General features: G+C 44.7%; 1 protein-coding gene across 5 annotated transcripts in view; it reads right to left on the reverse strand.

Moving 5' to 3' along the window:
• Positions 1-23,417, reverse strand: part of NHEJ1 (non-homologous end joining factor 1) — a 104,350-nt gene that overhangs the window by 62,498 nt on the left and 18,435 nt on the right. For all 5 annotated transcript variants that reach the window (XM_062192093.1, XM_062192082.1, XM_062192073.1 and 2 more), the window contains 2 exons: positions 21,480-21,618; positions 20,833-20,891 (listed from right to left, as the gene is read on the reverse strand). In XM_062192093.1, the coding sequence (XP_062048077.1) occupies positions 20,833-20,891; positions 21,480-21,618 (198 nt within the window). The remainder of the gene's footprint in view (positions 1-20,832; positions 20,892-21,479; positions 21,619-23,417) is intronic.

The raw sequence follows: 23,417 nt of genomic DNA on the forward strand, positions 1-23,417 counted from the left end.
GCCATCTAGGACCTTTTCTCCAAGAGCTCTGAGAAGCAGGGCAGGCAAGTCCCACTTAGCAACTTGACTCTGATAAATCCAGAGCCTTGGGGACCAGCAAACTTTCCTCCCTGTCTGATTCATCAAGGGAGCTTTACTCTTTACCCTGATGGCCCACAAGCCCAAGTTTCTATGAAGACTCATTTGTCCAGTAAGGGGAGGGATGTGGAGGCGGGACTCCCCCCACTCCAGGCCTCCTTCATGCCAAAGAAGGAGGAAACAGAATAAGCAAAATAAAATTCATAAAGCGAAGCAGTAATTATGGTGTGGTCAACAAGAGGCTGCTCCTCAGGCCCATCATTATGTGGCTAAATTTAACGCCCTGCACGGCCAGGAGAGCCGTGCGCCCGGGGCACCGTGTGTCCACACAGACGCCAGCTCCGCCACCTTCACCCGCTCGCCAGCCGCCAGGGCTGCCAGAAAGCAGGTCACAATTTTTTTATAGTCTGTTTACCAAGATGCTGTTTTTACTGCCGAGGTTTCTCTCATTTTATCTCTTTTTCCCTTTTCCCCAAACAGACTGGCCTGTATTTTCTGTCCTGTTTTTTTTTTTTTTTCTTTCTCCCTCTCTCAGTACTATTTTCAGAACTCTAATTTTATATGGTATGTCCCTTTTTTTTTTTTTTTTTTTGGTAAATATTTGCCATAACTAAGCCAGGCACATCCAGTTTAAAAGGCTCCATCCCACAAAACATCAGGTCTTTAATGATATGCATCTCATTAGTTTGCCCCATGAAAGGAGGTATAGAAAAAAAAAAAGCAACTTACAGACTCACTCACTTTTTATATCTAGAGAGACCTATATTTATATATGCGCACAAGCTGAAAACTGACATAGCGAGCCCCAATACGAGGCCAGTACAATGGTCATTTGATTCGTGCTTTGAGTGCTCACAAGCAGTTTCAGGAGGGAGACGCCATTGATCTGTATATCACTGGGGGACATCCAGGGGGTTCTGACCAGGTCAGTCCAGCTAGAACCAGTCCATAGACTCCTAGGGGTAGGTGCTGGCCTGTTGAGGGGAGCAAAACTCGGGGAAGTCCTCTGATACTAAATTTCCTAAAATGGCTAGAAGAAAACAAAGAGAAGCAAAGGGGCATGGATATATATATTCCCTCTCCACTAGCTAATGAGGTTAAAGAAAGTAGGCTCTGAATTAAGAGAACGCTTAGAGAGATCCCTTCCACGTTGGAACTTCTGCGTCACACACTCAACATCTGAAGGGCTGCTCCAGCCAGACAAGTCCCCAGATTAAAGGATTTCTTATTGTGCGTGTTAGATTCCATGAATGGGGATTATATGGTCAAGTGTGCTGGTGGCAAAAAGGCCCAGCATCCAATAAGCAGTCTCCAGACACTTGTCTGTGGTGCTTATAAGCCCAGTTTGCTCCTCTAAGAGTATGAGAGGAGCCCCAGCGCTCAATGTTTTCACAGAGAAAGTGTGCGAGAGGTCACGTGGACAGGAAGACCCTGTGGGGCTGCTCGGGCAGCACCTCATGAGGAGTCGCTACTTTGCAGAGGGCACTGGTCTAGATTCTCACACTCGGTTTTCATTAGCTCATTTAGGGATGATCAGGCTCTAGAGGATTGACGGATACTAAATAAAAATCATAATAGGCTAATTTAGAAATTAAAATGCTAGATCATCCTGGTCACTGAAATATCTTCAGCTGCTTTTTCCTGGGAATAAACACTGAACAGAGTGCTACATGTTAAACACAGGAAAAAAGGCTAAAAACAGCCAATGGCTCTATGAGAGAATTCACATATATTGTGCAAGCCAGACATTCATCTCGTTCTACTCTACCATTGTTTTGATGCTGGGCCAGATAAATTGATAAACTCCTTGGTTTTCTTTTTGTTGGAGTCTACATACTCTGTTGCTCTGTTAGTATATTTCCTCAGATGTCACATAACCATTTTTCTTAAACTGCAAATAAACGTCTAGAGGTATACAAGACGACGAGTTACAGGAAATGGACATGAAGAGAGAGAGAGAAGGCAGTACGTAGAGCAGGGTTCTCTAACCTTAGATCACTTTTTTGTCTTTTTTTTTTTTTTTTTTTTTTTTGACAGGCAGAGTGGACAGTGAGAGAGAGAGAGACAGAGAGAAAGGTCTTCCTTTGCCATTGGTTCACCCTCCAATGGCCACCACGCTGCGACCAGCGCACCGCGCTGATCTGAAGGCAGAAGCCAGGTGCTTCTCCTGGTCTCCCATGCGGGTGCAGGGCCTAAGCACTTGGGCCATCCTCCACTGCACTCCCGGGCCATAGCAGAGAGCTGGCCTGGAAGAGGGGCAACCGGGACAGAATCTGGCGCCCTCACCGGGACTAGAACCTGATGTGCCAGTGCCGCTAGGCGGAGGATTAGCCTGTTGAGCCATGGCGCCGGCCACTTTTCTGTCTTTTAATAAAGTTAGGTCTCTAGTACTGCTCCCAGATTTTTCCTACTCTTTTCTACTGCACACAAAAAGTTCCAAGGATGGCTGTGAAACACGTGGCAAGGCAATGGAGAACACTATACTGGCCATTCAGAGCCCTGGGTCTTGGTACCAAATTCTACAACTGTCTATATGAGTTCTTTTTCCTTTTAAATAAAGCCTTATTTTTCTCATAAGTAAAACAAAGTGGCTTGGCAAACCTTTAGATTGACAAAGCCCCTTCAAGATCATGAAATTCTATGGCTCTAATCGTCTCTGCTAGATACTTTTTAAAAGATCTATTTATTTATTTTGAAAGTCTGATTTACAGAGAGAGGGAGAGACGGAGAGAGATTTTCCATCTGTTGGATCACTCCCCAGATGGTGGCAAAGGCCAGTGCTGGGCCAGACTGAAACCAGGAGCCAGGAGCTTCTTCTGAGTCTCCCATGTGGGAGGCAAGGGCCTGAACACTTGGGCCATTTCTGCTGCTTTTCCCAGGCCATTAGCAGGGAGCCAGTTCAGAACTGGAGCATCTGGGGCTTGAATCGGTGCCTATATGAGATGCCAGTGTCACAGGCAGCAGCTTTGGCTGCTATGCCACAACACTGGCCTCTGTGCAAGATATTTGAGATGTCACAACTTCCTTCACTGAGGTATCAGCCCAGGCATTTGGGATTTAAAACCCAGCCTCATACACAATATATTTAGAAAGCATGGGCTAGGTTACTTCTGTAGATGGTCTCATCCATTTTATTTTGATCCTCATTTACCTCAGTCAACATGAGAGGGTACCCCAAACTGGAGGGTGCTGGGGGAGACTGCTTGAGACTGGCATCTCCTTCGGAACTCATGACATTTGGCCCTTTCACTCTGCTTGTCCCCAGTTTCTGGGGGCTGCAGCAAATGGCATGTAGTTCCCATCAATGACTCCTATAAATCAGACAACACCATCATCCTGTCTCCAACCATTGCCTCGTTCCCAGCTTTCTCCGCAACAAACTGCAAGGAGTCCTTTGGAGTAAACGATGCTCAGAGGAGGATGGACAGCATTAGATTTGCTCAGGCTTCCAGCCTAAGATTAACAGAAGCCAAAGAGCTTTTGAAGGATTCCCTCAAACCACCACACGGAGGGAGAGCCCCTGAGACTGTGTAACTGAATAAAATACTTCGTGTGTCTTCTCCCTCGGCAGCTGTTCACCACACAAAATCCCTCTGAGTGCTGAGGGATCCCTTATCCCAGCTAGCCTGGTGTGAACCCCAGGCCCCATCCAGATGGATCTATATCCCCTCTCTCTGTTAACATACTAGACTACTTCAAAGAGGTCACAGAGAAATAGAATCAAAAGATGTTTACTCTGATGCAAAAAATTCAGACCCATGCAAAGACTTTTAAATAATATATTTCCTATAAACTTTTAAAATTACTCTCTTATTTTATGTATTTTAATACTTTTTGTAGACATGTGATTCTAGAGGTCTAACCTCCTTTAAAAGTTCATCTTTCAAGGGCAGAAAATATGTTTTAACTTTGCAGTATGATTCCACCATGTTTAATATTTTCAGCAGTGTCTAATAAGCACCATCCACATAGAGTTTAAACCTCTAAATAGAGGAGCTGGCACCGTGGCGCTGACATACCATATGGATGTCGGTTCTGGTCCCGGCTGCTCCTCTTCCAATCTGGCTCTCTGCTGTGGCCCGGGAAGGCAGTGGAGGATGGCCCAAGTGCTTGGGCCCCTGCACCTACATGGGAGACTAGGAAGAGGCACCTGACCCCTGGCTTCAGACTGGCACAGCACCAGCCGTTGCGGCTATTTGGGGAGTGAACCAACGGAAGGAAGACCTTTCTCTCTGTCTCTCCCTCTCACTGGCTGTAACTCTACCTCTCAAATAAATAAATAAATAAAAATTTTTAAAAAAACCTGCTAACTAGAAAAACAAATAGAACAAAGATCTCCCACGTGAAATTGACTTCCAGCAATTTCTCCCTTGACTATTCCCTTATGAAAGATAACTATGATGCCCATAAATCATTCCCTAAACATGGAACAGATAACCTATCAACCTTCAGGAGTCATCTCTACAGGACTCATTTTCCAATGTGGGTTGCTATCCAAAACAAGTATTATCTACAAGTGAAGGGTATAGGAGAAGATTTTAACACAGTCTAATTACTTACTCAGACATAGATGTGAAAATTTAGGCAACCTTCCAAATCTTTTTCACCATAGATGAAAACTATGGTGTAAACAGAATAATACTTAGGAGGATTAATTGGAAATCACAGAGTTTGAAATAAAACGTGGACCACTTTGCATACACTCTTCTCACTTGACATTTTAGCTACATAACATGTACTTTGAGTATAACATCAAGTTTTAACAAATATTTAAAGACAAAGTCACATCAATAAGATACTAAAAGGCTCATTTTTATAATTGTTTTAGATGTTTTAAATAGTTGCAATGGCTTAAAAATGGTGATATAAAATGTTGCTTGTAATACAGGTTTGCCTGCAAAATTCTCCATATTTTGTAACCTGTTTTATTTCTTTGGGTGCTAAGTGTTTTTGCTTAGTATTGTGATATTGTATATGTTTTATCCTAGTTGTGTAGTAATGTTTCAGTGCACCATCCCGCTTTGGCCACTGAAATTGTACAATTGTGAAGACCTCTCCCTTGTTTCTGTTAGACTGCTTTCCAGTTTTGTATTAAGTATCTTAAGTCCTGTAGAAAATACGTCACTCCTTCCTTTAAGGCTGTTTTGTAATATATATAAGGACTGGAATTGTGTTTGTAAAGAAAAATATTCAAGTATGACAATATACTATCTGTGTTTTCACCCTTCAAAGTGCTGTTTAGTAGTTGAACTTAAAACTACTTAATGTCATTTAGTAAAGTGACCAAAATGTGTAAAAAAAAAAAAAAAGAGAGAGCGAGCAAAAAGATTTTAGGTATAAGGCTATGTTTATGAAGCCAACAGACCAGGTAAAGCTTAAAGGTAAGTTACTTGATACTTTTGTTTTCTCTCTTGATTTTTATAACCAGAGACAGGTACCAGTGTTAGAAAAACCTCCAATGCCAAGACCTCTAATCTACAACCACTCACTGTATGCCTCTATCTATAAGGCACCACAGTAGGTTCAGAGGAAACAAAATGAGCAAGACTACCCTGCCCTTTAGGACTGGATAAGCTCACAGGGGACATAAGTACAGAAATTCCCATAATACAAAGTAAAAATGGTGACATAGGAAAGACACAAAGCACTGTTTGGAAGAGAAGAGGAAAAGAATGTAGCTCGTATTTTCCTTGTTTCAGTATTTCTGTCATAGCAGAAAAGCTTTGTAATCATCTAACTCTATTTTTTAAAAATTTGTTTATTTATGTATTTATTCATTTGAAAGGGAGAAAGAGAGAGAGAGAATCTCCCATCTGCTGGTTCACTCCCCAAATGCCAGCAACTACTTCGACCATCACCTGCTGTCTCCCGGAGTACGTGTAAGCAGGAAGCTGGAGTCAAGAGCGGAGCTGGGACTTGAAAGCAGGGACTCAGTCATGAGATGCAGGCATCTCAAGTAGTGACTTCACCACGGTGCCAACAGGTCCTCGCACTCACACCACCCTCTTGCTTCCACCAGCATAAATTTCTTCTTTTCCACTGGCTTCCCTCTGCCTTCAAACACACAAGTATGAGTCTTCCCATCTTGTTTTTGCCTGAGCCACTTCTGGCTCCCCAGTTCTCTCTCATTTCCTCTTCCTTGTGACACTTCTCTGATGACAGTCCAATACTCATTGTCTCCAATTGCCTTATCAACTGATCCTTCTTTAACTGTCTGATATTTAACCTTCTGATACTGCCCAAGATTACTAATTGCCTAATGATCTTTCCTTTGTCCGTCACCCATTCTCCTGGGTCTCTCTCCTGCATGTGCTACCAGTGGATCACCTTCCTCTGTGTCGGAAAGAGCACAGGATTTGAGGCAAGACAAACATGGGTCAATCAGCTGAGTGACTTTAAGAAAATTACTTCACCTCTGAGCCTCTGGTTGTTTTTTTTGTTTTTTTGTTTTTTTTAATCTTTGAAATGGAGATACTGTCACCTAGCTCCTAGGTGAGCTGTAAGGATTGAGTTATAACAGAGATAAAGCATTACTGTGTCTGGCACACAATGTGCGTTTTATGTCTGTTAGATCTCCTTTTTTGGCTAATCCATGGTATCCGGCGCTCTTCCTGTCTGCATTTCCTTCACTGCTTCACTGGTTCCTACTACTCCTTCCAGTGATTGATTCCCAAACCTCAACCACTGGGCCTTTGTCCTTTTCTCTGTTTTTCTCAGCAAAAGGTGCATCCATTCTCATGGCTTCCAATATTGCTCCTTTGCAGGAGGTTCCCAAATCCGTTTCTCTAGGTCCTTTTGTTCAATCTAAGCTTCATTCAGCCCAACGTTTTCAACTTTGGCCTGAGTGTTCTCACCTGTATGTCCTCTAATTAACTTAAAGTAAACATGCTTGTGAAAAATATCGTATGGTTTTTAATGAACTCTAATTATAAATAAGCCAGATTTTCCTTTGAATGGACTAAGGCATTGTTAAATGGCCATTATGTAATGAGTGCACATTTATGAAACCCTTCCTCTACAAGGGGAAAGAGGAAGGAGACTCTATTGTGTGTCATCACAAAGTGCTCCAGACATACATGATGTCTAGAGGTTAGGCCTGAAAGAGTTAAATATTTGCCTGAAATAAGACATCAATAATCACTGCCTCAAAAATTAACTGGGGGGGAGGGGCAGTGTTATGGTATAGTGAGTAAAGCTACTGCCTGTAGCACCACCATCCCATATGGTACCAGTTCACGCTTGGCTGCTCCACTTCCAATTCAGCTCCCTGTTGATGCACCTAGGAAAGTGGTGGAGGATGGCCTGAGTGTCTGGGCCCCTGCCACCCATGTAGGGGATCCATATGGAGCACCTTGCTTCAGCCTGACCCAGCACTAGCTGGGGCCATCTAGGGGGTGAACCAGCAGATGGTAGATAGATCTCTCTCTCTCTCTCTCTCTGATGTTCACATATATCAATCTTTTTTTAAAAAATAAAATCTGGACTAAATAGATTTCTTTTTTAAATATTTTTTTTGAAAGTCAGTTACAGAGAGGCAGAGGCAGAGAGAAAGAGAGAGAGAGAGAGAGACAGAGACAGAGAAAGTCTTCCATCTGCTGGTTCACTCCCCAGATGGCTGCAGCGGCCAGAGCTGAGTCAATCTGAAACCAGGAGCCAGAAGCTTCTTCCCAGTCTCCCATGCAAGTGCAGGTGCCCAATGATTTGGGCCATCTTCTACTGCTTTCCCAAGCCATTATCAGGGAGCTGGATGGGAAGTGAAGCAGCCGAGACTCGAACCGGCACCCATATGGGATGCCGGCACTACAGGCAGCACCAGCCTCTGCACAAAATAAATTTCCTTTTTTTTTTTTAAGATTTATTTATTTATTTGAAAGGCAGAATTACAGAGAAGTGGAGGCAGAGAGAGAGAGAGAGAGAGAGAGAGAGAGGTCTTCCATCCACTGGTTCACTCCCCAGATAGTAGCAATGGCTAGAGCTGCGCCAATCCGAAGCCAGAAGCCAGGAGCCTCCTCCAGGTCTCCTATGCAGGTGCAGGGGACCCAAGGACTTGGGCCATCTTCCACTGCTTTCTTAGGCCATTGCAGAGAGCTGAATCAGAAGTAGAGTAGCCAGGACTCAAACCAGTGCCCATTTGGATGCTGGCACTGCAGGTGGTGGCTTTACCTGCTATGCCACAGTGCCAGCCCTCTAAACAGATTTTTAAAATTGGAGATTTAAACCAAACATGAGGGGCTGGCACTGTGTTCCCAACTCCCAGTTTTGGCCTGGTTAAGTCCTGGCCATTGCAGACATTTGGGAAGCTTGCTTGCTCTCTCTCTCTGCCTCTCAAACAAAATTAATTAACTAATTTTTAAAAGTAAAAAGCAACAGGAGAATTTAATTTTCATAATACATTTCAAAAAGCATAAGCCTTGGGGCAGGTGTTGTGGCATAGAGGGTAAAGCCACTACCTGCAACAATGGCACCCCATACAGGTGCCGGTTCAAGTTCTGGCTGCTCCACTTCCAATCCAACTCCCTACTAATGGCCGGGGAAAAGCAGCAAAAGATGGCTCAAGTACTTGGGCCCCTGCCATTCATGTGAGAGACCCAGATGAAGTGCCTGGCTCCTGGCTTTTGCCTAGCCCAATGCTGGTCATTGAAGCCATCTGGAGAGTGAACCGGCAGATGGAAGATCTCTGTCTCTATTTCTCCCTCTCTCTCTGTAACTCTGCTTTCAAAATAAATAAAAAGACTTCTTTTTTAAAAAAAAAAAAAGTATGAGTCTTTATAAAGCTTTGTAAAAGGAAAGTTAAGAATGGGGCTCTTTGGGGTTGGCATTGTGGCACAGCAGGTTAGGCTGCCACCTGCAAAGTCATCATCCTGTGCCAGCTCCCATCATGGCTGTTCCACTTCCAGTCCAGCTCCCTGTTGATACACCTATGAAAGCTGCAGAGGACAGCCTGAGCATTTGGAACATCTCCCATGTGGGAGACCTGGATGGAGCACCTGGTTTCAGCCTTGGCTGGCCCCAAGTTGTTGCAGCCCTCTGGGGACTGAGCCAATGGATGGAAGAGCACTTTTTCTCTCTGTCTCTCCCTCTCTCTGTAACTCTGCCTTTCAAAACAAATAAATAAATCTTGAGAGAGAGAGAGAGAGACAGAGAGAGAGCAAGAAAGAAGTAACAACAAAAGAATGAGACCTTTTATCCATTCTTGCACCAAGATGAAAAGAAACGGTGACCCCTGGTAGCAGGGCTCACTGGTTACTGCAGTAATCACAGTGAGAAAACCCCAAGAGAAGGCAAAAGTTAGGAGCCAGTGTTGTGATGCCCAACATCCCATGAGTGCCTCCCAGCTGCTACCCTTCTGATCCAGCTCCCTGCTAATACACTTGGGAAAGCAGTGGAAGATGGCCCAAGTCTCTGGGCCCCTGAACCCATGTGGGAGACACAGATGAAGCTCCTGGCTCCTGGCTTTAGCCTGGCCCATTCCTGGCGGTTACAGACATTTGGGGAGTGAGCAAGAGGATGGAAGATCTCTCCCTTATCTCTCATTCTCTCTCTCTGTAACTCTTCCTTTCAAATAAATACAATAAATCTTCAAAAAATAAAATTAAAAGGCAAGTTAGAAAAAAGATCATATATTGAGAAACCTGTGGCCATCCCCTCTCTCTGAAGACAGCAAATACTGGTGGGTTTGTGTCTTTTTTTTTTTTTTTTTTTATTTTTGACAGGCAGAGTGGACAGTGAGAGAGAGAGAGACAGAGAGAAAGGTCTTCCTTTTGCCGTTGGTTCACCCTCCAATGGCCGCCGCGGTAGCGCACTGCGGCCGGCGCACCGCGCTGTTCCGATGGCAGGAGCCAGGTGCTTCTCCTGGTCTCCCATGGGGTGCAGAGCCCAAACACTTGGGCTATCCTCCACTGCACTCCCTGGCCACAGCAGAGAGCTGGCCTGGAAGAGGGGCAACCGGGACAGGATCGGTGCCCCGACCGGGACTAGAACCCGGTGTGCCGGCGCCGCAAGGCGGAGGATTAGCCTGTTGAGCCACGGCGCTGGCTGGGTTTGTGTCTTAAGCAAGGAAAGCCATTTCTTTACATGCCCAAGATTAGATTTAATGAGCCCCAGCCATGATTTTCTCAGTCTGTCAAGGGCACCGTGGTTCTCCAGATTCCACAGCTATACCACCAACAGCCTGACCCTCCTAAAGACCACCTCCATACGTCAATTCTCCAGCCAAAGCTTTGGATGGCTTCCCATGAAACACAACACTCAGTAATGACTGAAAGGAGGAAGTGCTCTATCTTCCTCTGAGATGTGCTCCCACTTGAGAATCACTGCACATAACGGTGATGTCAATAACTGGACTGAGATGGGTATTTCCTCCCATGTGTTACAGGAAGGAAAAAACTGGAAGCACCTTCAACAACACACCAATCCTCCAGCCCAGAATTTTTAAGGCCCTCGCCCTTTAGCCTAAGTTATTACCTGGCTATTCTCACTTTATACTAATCCTCACCAACTCTTATTTTTATTTTGTCTCCTTTGTCCGTGTGCTTCCAGCCCAAAATGCCTTCCACCTAGCTCACTATGGAAACCAGAACTAATCACAAGTAATTCAAGTCCTGCCTTTTACAGGAAGCTTCTGTGGGTAACTCCCCTAGCTGCCCCCTATTATATCACTTGTTAAGCACTGGTAGTGCTTTGATAACAATATTATCAAACTTTGTATGCTCACAGAACCTGGTACAGCACATGTGCTTTATACGGAATACTCAAAGGACAAACTAACTGCAAGTTTCTCCAGGCCAGGGAACTGACACACACAACAGTAAGAAGTATATTCTCAGCCAGCGCCGCAGCTCACTAGGCTAATCCTCCGCCTGTGGCACCGGCACCCCAGGTTCTAGTCCTGGTCAGGGCGCCGGATTCTGTCCCAGTTGCTCCTGTTCCAGTCCAGCTCTCGGGAAGGCAGTGGAGGATGGCCCAAGTGCTTGGGCCCTGCACCCACATGGGAGACCAGGAGGAAGCTCCTGGCTCCTGGCTTTGGATCGGCGCCAGCCGTAGCGGCCATTTGGGGGGTGAACCAACGGAAGGAAGACCTTTCTCTCTCTCTCTCTCTCTTTCTCTCTCTCTCTCTCACTGTCTATAACTCTCTCTCTGTCTCTCTGCAAGAAGAAAGAAGGAAGAAGGAAGAAGGAAGGAGGAAGGAGGAAGGAGGAAGAAGGAAGAAGGAAGAAGAAGAAGAAGAAGAAGAAGAAGAGGAAGAAGAATATTCTCAAGCACCCAAATTACATGCAGAGTATATTGAAACAACATCCTCTGGAACTTATGCCTTTCCCAACATACTGAACAACAGCTAGATGATAAAGGGGCAGCCCATCTACCAGTAAACTGGAGCCCTTGTGGCTCTGGGACTAATTTTCTTTCCAGGATTTTGTTAGGTTCTTATTCCTTAGCCTTCTGTGCTATTAACCACTTAACTGGCTGAAAGGAAAGAGGCTCTGGGATCTCGCAATAATAGAAGATTCAAGGTTTATACCAAAATTGAGACCACCTCCCAGAAAACATAAGTATCAAAGAAATAAGGCAGGTAACTGAATGGCAATGTAACAGTGAGTTTCTCCCTTGGGTGTTCCTCTAGTTACATGTACATCTGTCTAGGTCTGAGGCTACCAGCAGGTCATCATTTCATGGCTTAGTCTTAAGACGGGGAAAAATAAAGGACAATGGGAAGATAGGATTCCTTCACCCATGCAATAAATATTTACTGAGTCCCTATTATGTGCAGAGGCACTATTCTAGACATTTGGGATAAACAAATGCATAAAAAAATACATCCTTGTACTTGTTGAGCTTACATTCTAGCAAAGAGAGACAGATAACACACAATAAGCATAATAAAATAAGTAAAATATCTGGTAATATTTGGAGAGATAAGTGTTAAAGAAAAAATAGTAAATCTTTTAAAAAAGAAAATATCTCGAGGAGAATGGATTGACAAGTACTATAATGGAAAATCCTTAGTAAGAAAAGATCAGCCAACTTAATTATCTCTACCCCCTTTCCTCTTCCTTTTCCCATCAGCATCCTCCATCCTTATGACACATGCTACAGTACAGGTATGGACAGGGGGCTGTGGGAATAGTGGGGAGGTACACCTGTACCTGGAAAAAGAGCAGAGATGGAAGAAAAATTGTCATGGAAGATTCACAAAAGTGATGATGCTCATGTAGGTTGAAATGTTGGATAGGAGTTTGTGATGAGGACAAGAGAGAAACACACACCAGGCACATGGATCAAGCAGGAAAATATCAACACTACAGTAGGAGAAGAGAGAAGAGTGCTAGGGTGGAGAAACCAACAAAGCCAGCAGGACCAAATGATGCATGACCTTGTGTGGCATGCAAGGAGTTTGAATTTCACCCCATAGGCCACTGCAGGCAACTGAGAACCACTGGAAGACTTTCAGCAAGAAAATGAAAAATCAAATTTCTGTTTCAGAGAGACTGCTTTGACATAACTGCAAATTCAGTTGGAGAAGAATAAGGATTGTCTAGAAGGCATGTTAGGAAGCTACAACATGGAGAAGTCAAAACAGGGGAGCAGCAACGGCTAACTGAAGGCAATAGAAGCTGGAAAACAGAGGACAGATCCAAAAGACAGTTGATCAATTAGTGTTTGGAAGTAAGTGTTGGGAAACTCCCATGTTTCCAGCTTAGAAAACTGAATGGATGATTATACCATTCCCAAGATAAGGGATACAAGAAGAAAAATAGGTTTGGAGAATAGACTGTTTCAGACATGTATTAGATGTGGTATATGTGGGAATATGATGGAAATGACATAGTGAAGATCTTAGAGTGGTATAACCATGTTAGAATGGTTGACAGAGGGTCTGAATGAGACAACCCAGAGAGGAGAGCAAAGGGTGAGAAGATCAAGGACATAATCCCAGGAAACACTAACGGACAGGTAAGGGATGGAGAGCCGCCCAAGGAAACCAAATAGAGCATTCTGTGAATGAACTTTACAGAATAGAACAGCAATTTTCATGTTAAAGGTCTCCCCATCCTCCTCATGTGTCTTTGGTATAACCTCTAGCTTCATTAGAACAGTGACGAATGTCTCCAGAGCTTGAAGTATCTGCTCTAGAATCAAGCTACAACCAGACAGGGGATGAAGATAGTAACTAAAACTAGACAGGATACAAAAACCATGGCTACATTTAGGATGTTGAGTCAAATCAATGTTAACTATAGCCCCCAAATTCCTTGGTTAAGGTATTATACTGAGCAGACTGCTTAAGTCTTGCAAGGCATTTAGAACACAGCACTGGGACTGATGGCTACGCTGAACACCTTCCTGTGAAGAAGGAGGAGAGAATTACAAAACCTCCATCTCTGCTAAGGGCCTCCTCCCAAAGGAAGACAACTTAACACAACTGCCCAGGTTTTGGTGTCAACGGCTGATTCCTAGTCAGGAGTTGCCAGCTGTGGAGGGCGGGGCTCTATTTTGGGCTGCCTGCTATCCCTGAGCCTGGCCACATCTGGTTTGAGCAGCATGCAGCCCCAGTGACTCACACACCCATGCAAACCGCCTGTGGCTCAGTGGCATGCCCTCAGAATGCCAGCCTTAGGCCAGCTCCCTCCTCACCCCATTACACTGGGATAAATAAATAAAAAGTCCGCCAGCAGCCACACAGCCTGATAGCAACCAGATGGAGAGAGAGAGAGGCATGGCTACAGCCAGGAGAAGGAACTCCTTCCAGTGGACTAGACCAAGACTGGGCTATGCCGGCCGTGCATCCTAAACTTTCTCCTTAATGCGTTCCTATGGCCATGCAACTACAGTTCCCAATTCCTCGATCTTCTACTCCGAATGGTGCCTCACAGTCCCTAGTCCTAGGCAGTGCCCTCTATGGGGACTGCACCCTGTAAGAGGATCATGGCAACAGCTACCCCACCTAGCCCTGACTTGACCAGAGATTGCCAGCATTCTCCCAATAGTTAGCTCTCTACCAGCTGGCCCCTTTGGATTTTCTATAGATGAAATATCAGAGGCTGTTAGGGGAGAGGAAAAACAGACTGAATACGAGAAAATAATCTCTGTTCAGCCCTTAATTGACTTTTCTAATCTTAGGACTCCAAAGCCTCCCTGCGCTACTGCCCTGTGTGCTCTGTGTCTATGGCCTCTTACACAGCAATATTCCCAGGGAGCACAGCCGCTGACCCCAAGCACTGACCGCATGGCCCTCTGACATTGGCCCTGGCCCCCCTGCATCTTCATCCCAAGCTCTCTCCCTGGTTTATTTATCTTCCTATTCCACGTTGCTTATTTTGATGGCACATCCTTTCAGTTCAGTCTTGGGTGACCCCATGACCCTTCTGTGTCCTGTTTGTAAGACCTCGGGCAAGCAGAGTAACTGAAAAGATGCAGTAGCCTTGAGGAGTTCTACAGCCCCAGGAGGAAACACTTCAGTTCCAGCAGCTACGCAGGACATGCTGAGGACAGAGCAATGACCCCAGAGGTCACAACAATTCCATCTTACCCGAGTCCAAATGTCTCCCCCAGCTGATATGGACAAACAGCGTAAGCAGAAAAAAATAATGGGGATCAGCCTAGACTGAGTCAAGAAATAGAGATTCAAGGCAGGCATTTGGCACAGCAGTTAAGACACCGCTTAAGGATGCCCACATTCTCTTTCAGATGCCTGGGTTTGAGTCCTGGTTCCATTTTCTATTCTGATAAATCTATACCCTGGGAGGCAATAGATGATAATTCAAGCATTTAGGTCTCTGACACTCATGCGGGAGACCTAAACTGAGTGCCTGGCTCCTGGATTCTGGTTGGTTCTGCCCCGGCAATTGCAGGCATTTAAGTAGTGAACCAGTAGACAGAAGATCTCTCTCTCTCTCTCTCTCTTTCTCTCTCTTTCAAATAAAAATAGATAAATATTTTTAAAAATCAAATGCGTGTTATTATAAAATCATGCATGGGGCCAATGTTGTGGTACAGTACATTAAGCCATCACTTGGGATGCCCATAACCCATACCTGAGTGCCTGGATATGTGCTTCTCACCCAACTCCCACTAATAGGCAGCAGATAATGGCTCAAGTGCTAAGTCCCTGCCACCCACATGGGAGACTCGGATGGAGTTCCAGGCTCTTTGGCCTTGCCCAGCCCTGGCTGTTATGGGCAATTAGAGTGTGAACTGGCAGATGGAAGATCTCTTATGCCTGCCTCTCAATTTTCTCTCTCTCTCTCTCTCTCTCTCTCCCCCTTTCAAATAAAAAATGAATAAACTTAAAATCATGCATAGATTTTAAAATTAAAAATAAATAAAAAGAAATGGAGCAGTCCTAGGTGTATGATCTTGGGCAAGTTACTTAACCTCTCTGGGGCTCAATTTCTTCATCTACAAAATGGAATGTAGGGTCAGACATGTGACCTAGCTGTTAAGCTACCTATTAACAATGACACCCACAACCTAATACCCACCTCCAACTTCCTGCTAATGCAGACCCTCAGAGGCAGCATTGATGGCCCAAGTGACCAGGCTCCTGCCACCCCCGTTGGAGGTCTATATTGAAGTCCCAGCTCCCAGCTTTGGTCTGGCTCAGTCCTGGCCATTGCAGACATTTGGGGAAGAAACTAGCACATGAGAGCTCTTCCCTCTCTTTGCCTCTCAAATAAATTAATAAATACACAAATAAATAAATTGAAGGAATGCTACAACTACCCATCTCTCAAATCCTTTCCACATATAATAAAATTCCATATATCTATGAAATTCCATATATCTTTGGCTGTGTTCCATCTAGAACCTATAGGATCAATACTCTTTTTTTTTTTTTTTTTGACAGGCAGAGTGGACAGTGAGAGAGAGAGACAGAGAGAAAGGTCTTCCTTTTCTATTGGTTCACCCCCCAGTGGCTGCTGTGGCCTGCATGCTGTGGCCAGCGCACCGTGCTGATCCGAAGCCAGGAGCCAGGTGCTTCTCCTGGTCTCCCATGCAGGTGCAGGGCCCAAGGACTTGGGCCATCCTCCACTGCATTCCCGGGCCACAGCAGAGAGCTGGACTGGAAGAGGAGCAACTGGGACAGAATCCGGTGCCCTGACCGGGACTAGAACCCTGTGTGCTGGCACCACAGGCGGAGGATTAACCTATTGAGCCACAGCACCGGCCAGGATCAATACTCTTTTAAAAATATTTTATTTTATTTGGAAAGCAGAGTTACAGAGAGACAGAAGGAGAGAGGGAGAGAGAGAGATCTTCCATCTGCTGGTTCACTCCCCAAATGACTACAAAGACAGGAGCTGGGCCAAACCATAAACAGGAACCAGGAGCTTCTTCCAGGTCTCCCACATGGGTGCAGGGGCCCAACTACTTGAGTCACCTTCCACTGATTTCCTGGGCATATTAGCAGGAAGTCGGATCAGAAGTGGAGCAGCCAGGCATTGAACCAATGCCCATATAGGATGTCAGCGCTGCAGGAGGTGGTTTAACCCACTATTCTACAGCACTGGTTCCTGATCAATACTCTTGAAAGTATTGCAGCTCAATTCACAATAGCTAAGATACGGAATCAACCCAGATGTCCATCAACTGAAAACTGGATAAAGAAATTATGGGATATATATATCATGCAATACTATAGTGGAAAAAAAATCCTGTCATTTGCAACAAAACAGATACAACTGGAAACCATTATACTTAGTGAAATTATCCAGTCCCAAAAAGACAAATATATATTCTCTCTTATCTGTAGTAACTAATAGAGTACCTAAGGTAATCTATAGAAGTGATATTAACACTTTGAGATGTAATGATTTTGAACAGCCCTTGTCTTGACTGTTGAGGAACAGTTCTTTTTTCCCCCATACTATTTGTTGAACTCTTTACTTAGTGTAGGGTTACTCTTATGAGTATAAAGTTAACTGAAATTAGATCTTTGTAAAAAAATAAGAATGAGAATAGGAGATGGAGCAGGAAGAAGGGTGGGAAGAATCACTATGTTCCTAAATTTGTATATATGAGATGCATGAAGCTTGTATACCTTAAATAAAAGATCTCTAGGTAAAATAGAAAAAAAAAATAAAAGTAGTTGTTTCCAAAACCAGTATTCTTCCTAGGCTAGCACCTGGATTCTATGTTTTCTCATTCAGTTTTACTGGCTTCCCCTCTTTCCAACAGTATGAAAGAGATGAGCCTCCAACCTTACAAATGAAATAACAGCACTCTGAGAGAAGCTGTTGATCCAAAGTTGCAAATGAACCATGAGAATAAATGAAGATATCAAATAGAGCTCTCTAACAAGCAACACAGTTTTCACAGGCTGTCACATCACCACAGTTCTTAAAATCCTCTGGCACAGATTTGTCAAAATATTCACCCAAGGGGCCAGCGCTGTGGCGAAGTGGGTAAAGCCATGTCTGTGATGCCAGCATCCTACACGGATACTGGTTCAAGACCCAGATGCCACACTTCCAATACAGCTCTCTGCTAATGTTCCTGGGGAAGCAGTGGAAAACGGTTCAAGGGCTTGGGGCCCTGCACCCACGTGGGAGACAGGGAAGAAGCTCTGGGCTTCTGCCTGGTCCAGCCGCAGCCATCACAGCCATTTGGAGAATGAACCAGCAGATGGAAGATCTCTCCATCTCTCTCTCTCTCTCTCTCTCTCTCTCTCTCTCTCTCTCTCTCTCTCTGTAATACTGCCTTTCAAATAAGTAAATAAACCTTTAAAAATATTCATCCAAAAATTTATTGAGAATCCACCACTTCCAGGCACTACGGTCAGAGCTGGGGATACAGGAAAGCATTCAACAAGGTCTTTGCCCTCAAAGAGTCCACTGATCAGTGTAAGAGAACGCTATACTCTTGCAGACATACCAACATGTTGATATTGCCATGTTATACATTATAAAATAGAGGCATATGTAACAAAGAAAGATTGTCTTTACAAGGAGAGGCCAAAAAATATCTCTGAAAGAAGCTGAAGCTGACATAAAAAAGATGAATAGAAGGGGCTGGAGCTATGGAGTAGCAAGTTAAACCACTGCCAGCTGTGCCAGCATCCAATTTGGGCGCTGGTTTGAGACCTGGCTGCTCCACATCTGATCCAGCTCTCTGCTAATGTGCCTGTAAAAGATGGCCTGAGCCCCTGGGCCCCTACACCCACATGGGAGGCCTGGAAGAAGCTCCTGGCTCCTGGCTTCAGACTGGCCCTGCTCCACCCACCGTGGCCATTTGGGGAGTGAACTAGTGGGTAGAAGACCAATCTCTCTCTCTCTCTGTCTCTCTCTCTCCCCCTCTGCCTATCCTCTCCCTCTCTGTAACTCCACCTTTCAAGTAAAAGAAATAAGTCTTTTTAAAAAAATTACTAGAAGGTTACAAGGCAGTTATGACCAGGGCACTGGGCATTCTGAGATAAAAAGCAGGGGAGGGCGGCATTTGGGGAAATTAGAAGTCATTCCATATGGCTAAAGCATAAAGGATAGAGAGGAAAATGTCAGAAAGTCAAGCTGGATAGGCAGGCCCTGGGTCAGGAAGGGACCTCCCTGCTGGTCTAAGAATAAGCTTTGCATTGTTTAACGACAGCACTGAAGCACGGAACTCTTATGTCATCCTCAGCCTATGTTAATCTCCCTTATACCCAAATGTATACAGATAGAGAGATCTGTATCTGAGAGACAGATACCTAGGACATTCCCATCACGATGGCCTCTCTTTCCCCATACAGACTTGAAATCTATTCTGCCTCAAGACTTACAGCACATACCTTCCTTCCTCTACAGTTATAATCGCTGCAGTATAGGAATTAACCCCAAGGACTATGGGGCCATTGCTCAGTCAAATGTATAGAGGCAGACCTGATGGTTCTAAGCCAAGGACGCCTGGTTTATGCCTAGCCCTATGAAAAATGCTAATTTGGGGTTCCAAAGAGGTGTGAGACACTGATCTTGTCCACAAAGAGCTTAAATATTAGCCTAGAAGACATGACAGGAATATGGATATCTCCACATAATACAAGTTGAGCATCCCTAATTTGAAAATCTGAAATGCTCCAAAACCCAAAACTATTTGAGCACCAACCATCTTACCACAAGTGGAAAATTCCACACCTGACCTCATGTGATGAGTCACAGTCAAAACGCAGGTGCACTAAAAATATTGTATAAAATTACCTTCTGGCCATGTGTATAAGATATATGTGAAACGTAAATGAGCTTCATGTTTACACTTGAATCCCATCCCCAAGACATCTCATTATTGCAACTATCCCCAAATCTGAAAAAAACCCAAAGTCTGCAACACTTCTGCTCCCAGGCTTTTCGGATAAAGGATACTCAATGTGTACTATAATAGCATGATTTACTTTCAAAACACAGTACCAACTTGGGTAACATGTATAATTAGAAAATGGGGCAATAATACTAAGGTGCCAACTATACAACCAACAAGTCCCAAAAGAGTTAGGGAAGCAGAAGAGCAATGTTGACTGTTATTATCAAAGGTCACTATTATTAATACTCCCCCTGTCTGGCATTTAATAGATGTTTCTTTTGGCTAAGCTCAGTCCTTAGAAGGGAAATCTAGGCAGGAGCTTCTGACAGGCCACAATTATCTACTCCCCATTCATTCCTTTGCCAGTCCCCTTGTATAAACACTGTGATTTTCCAGAGCCTACTGTGCCCACAAGACAGTCCCCAAATGGTAGCCCTGAGCTTTTTACCTTCCTCTACTGCTGGAAGGGGCTTGGACAATAACCACTACCCTTCACTCCACATCTAGACCTTGCGACCAGCTTTCAGCAAGCAACAAGTTAACAACTTGTCAACCAAACTTTCCAAGGTTAGAGAATTCCAAGTGAGGTTCCTGGGTACTTTCACAGAGATGTGTTTTGTAAATGTTATTCATGGAGTGGCACTGTGGTACAGTGGGCTGTCACCAGTGATGCTGGCATCCCTTATGAACAACAGTTCAAATCCTGGCTACTCCAATTCTAATCCTGCTCCCTGCCATGCCTGGGAAAGCAGAGGAATATGACCCAAATAACTTGGGCCCATGCCACCCAGTTCCAGGCTCCTGGATTCAGCCTGGCCTGGGCCCAGCAGTTGTGGCCATTTTGGGAGTGAACCAGTGGATGGAAGAATGATTCTCTCTCTCTCCCTCCCTCGCTCCTTCTCCCCCTCTCTCTGTAACTCTGCCTTTCAAATATATAAATCTTTTTTTAAGATTTATTTATTTGAGAGGTAGAGACAGAGACAGAGACAGAGAGATCTTCCATCTGCTGGTTCACTCTCCAAATGGCTGCAACAGCCAGGGCTGGGCCAATCCGAAGGCAGGAGCCAGGAGCTTCTTCTGGGTCTCCCACGTGGGTGCAAGGGCCCAAGTGCTTGGGCCATTTTCCCCTGCTTTCCCAAGCCATCAGCAGGGAGCTAGATCACAAGTGGAGCAGCCAGGACTAAAACCAGCACCTATATGGGAAGTCAGCGCTATAGGTGGAGGCTTAACCTACTACACCAGCCCCTCAAATCAATAAATCTTAAAGAAAAAAAAAAAAAAAAAAAGCTAATCAGCCTGCTTTCATCCCCCCTTCTTCCCTGCATTTCCCTCTGAATCTCAAGCTTTATCAGACTTTCCACAAACAATTTTTTCGAAGAAAGGACTTTCCAACCATACAAGCTGCCCAAAATGCAAGTTGTCACTCAGGTACCTGGAAACGGGAAGTAAAGCAAAGTTGCACAAGTAAGAAGGAAATAATTACCCTACCTCTACCATAAATTGTTCTAAGAAGGAGTTTTCTTCAAATGGCTCTGTCTTCAGTCGACCTGTATCAGAAGGGATACAGAAAAGAAATTTGATCTTAGGACGAGCTTCCTATCTGTGAGATGGAAAGAAAACAGAGCACAAGACTCCTTAGAAAAAAGGAGAAAGGTGCAGCATCCAGAGACATCTATCCCGAGGGCATGTGAGCCAATAGGCGGAGAGGGGGTGATTAACAGCAAGGGGCAGGTTCAGCGGCAACATCTGCTCTAGTGGCTTTCTTGCCGCAAAAACAAAGCTGAAATGGAATTTTTATTCTGAAGTTGGAGCTATGCAGCTTCCTAAACTCCCAAGTTCATGTTGCCCTAGTACAGTTTTGCAGAGCTGTTGGCTTTCTTCCAAAGTCTTTCCTTGCCATTGCCTAGGACATGTCTGGACTTGGTTGTATTCATAGCTTCTATTAGCCACGTGAGTCCCAGTCAGGGACTCGAGGCAGAGGGAAGTGTCACCTGGTATCAAGTCTCTAGTACCTGGTCAGTACCCAGCAGCACTAGGGAAAGCACTTCTCCAATGCAAATGGTTGGCCCCCTTTTCTATGACCTTAGCCTATCTGTACCATTCTCCACCTAACTCCTCCGAGAATGTCCTCTTACCTCGGCTCAGTGTGGCCCCACTCTCCCGGTACTCCTGGATCTCGAGATCTTTCATTCGAAGCAATGTTGCTAGCTCCCTCACTTGGTTCTGCAATGCCAGACTCATACCCATTAGAGGACGAATCAAATGTTGGGAGACCTTTAATGGAGAAGAGAGATCATCAATTAGTCAACAGATATTTAACAAAGCGCTCCCTAAAACTATCAGGTGCAGGGGTATCCAGTACTGTACAACTGTATTCAGCACAGTGGGTTAAACTGCCGCCTGTGGCACCGGCATCCCATATAGACAACTGTTCCAGGGCCAGCTGCTCCACTTCCAATCCAGCTCCCTGCTGATGACATGGGAAGAGCAACAGGAAGATGGCCCAAGTTCCTGGGCCCCTGCACCCATGTGGGAGACCTGGATGAAGCTCCTGGCTTCTGGCTTTGGCCTGGCCCAGTCCAGCCATTGTGGCCATTTGGGGAGTGAACCAGCAGATGAAAGATTTCTTTCTGTCTCTTCCTCTCTATAACGCTGCCTTTCAAATAAAATAAATAAATCTTTAAAAAAAAAAAAAAGTATCAGATACTAGAAAAAATACTGAAGAATAAGTGTTTTTGTAGGCATTTACAGTTTCATAGGCAAGCCATCCATTTACATGAATATAAGCACATATGTATTAAATAAATATGTTAAAGAGGTTCACAGATTTTCTACACCAAGACAGGAAAAAATAAAGGAGAACACATGTACATAGCTAACCTAAAGTTGCAGGTTAAGTTGCCACTTGGGACACCTAGAGATACAAGTGCCTATTTAAGTTCCAGCTCCTCTGCTTCCAATCCAGCTTCCTATTAATGCATCCTGGGAAGCAGCAGACGATGGGCCAAGTGCTTAGGCCTCTGCCACCTGCATGAGAGACCTGGATGCAGTTCTGGGCTCCTGACTTCAGCCTGACCTGGCTCTGGTTGTTGCCAACATTGGAGGAGTGAACCAGCAGATGGAAGATCTTTCTCGCTCTATCTCACTCTCTCTCTCTCTCTGCCTCTGTGTGTGTATGTGTCACTCTGCCTTTCAAATACATGAAAAATAAATAAATAAACATTTAAAAAAGAGTAGGATATGATAAAGTTGTTAAGAGGAAAGTGCTGGTCAATTCTCAACAGAGCCTGAGAGACAAAAGCAGAAATCCAAGCAACTCTCAAGAGAGTATGTGTGGAAAAAAATGTGAGAGATGGAGCCGGTGTTATAGCACAGCAGCTTAGGCTGCCACCTACAGCAGTTCCAGATCTGGCTGCTCCACCTCCAATCCAGATCCTTCCTAATGTGCCTGGGAAAGCAGCAGAAGATGGGACCTTCCACTGCTGACACCCATGGGGGAGACCTGAATGGAGTTTGGGGCTCCTGGTTTTGGACTAGCCCTGGTTGCTGTGGCCATGTGGGGAGTGAACCAGTAGATGAAAGATCTCTTACTTTATGTCTCTCTCTTTCTGTATAACTTTTCATTTGAGTTAAATAAATCTTAAAAAAAAAAGTGAAAGTGAAAGTGGACATGGCTAAAACAGAGCATGGTAGTTGGAGAATATGAGCAAACACAAATTAACAGAGAAACAGAGAGTTTTAAGGTCAGATTAGATCAAGAAACAAATTAAGAGTCACTTCAGGGCTGATGATAGCTCAAGATGAACCCAGAGTTTTCATCTGCTCCCACAAAACAGCAGACTCTAAAGCTACTGTAACAAAAGCAAGCCAATCATCAAGAGCCTAGCCTAGGGGCTGAAGCTGTGGTGCAGTAGGGTAAGCCTCGGCCCACAGCGCTGGCGTCTTATATGGGCACTGGTTTGTGTCTGGCTGCTCCACTTCTGATCCAGCTCCCTGCAAGGTGCCTGGGAAAGCAGTGGAGGAGGCCCAAGTGCATGGGCCACTGTGCCCACATGGGAAACCTGGATGAAGCT

Source organism: Lepus europaeus, chromosome 1, assembly GCF_033115175.1.
Source record: "Lepus europaeus isolate LE1 chromosome 1, mLepTim1.pri, whole genome shotgun sequence".
Lineage (NCBI taxonomy): Eukaryota > Metazoa > Chordata > Mammalia > Lagomorpha > Leporidae > Lepus > Lepus europaeus.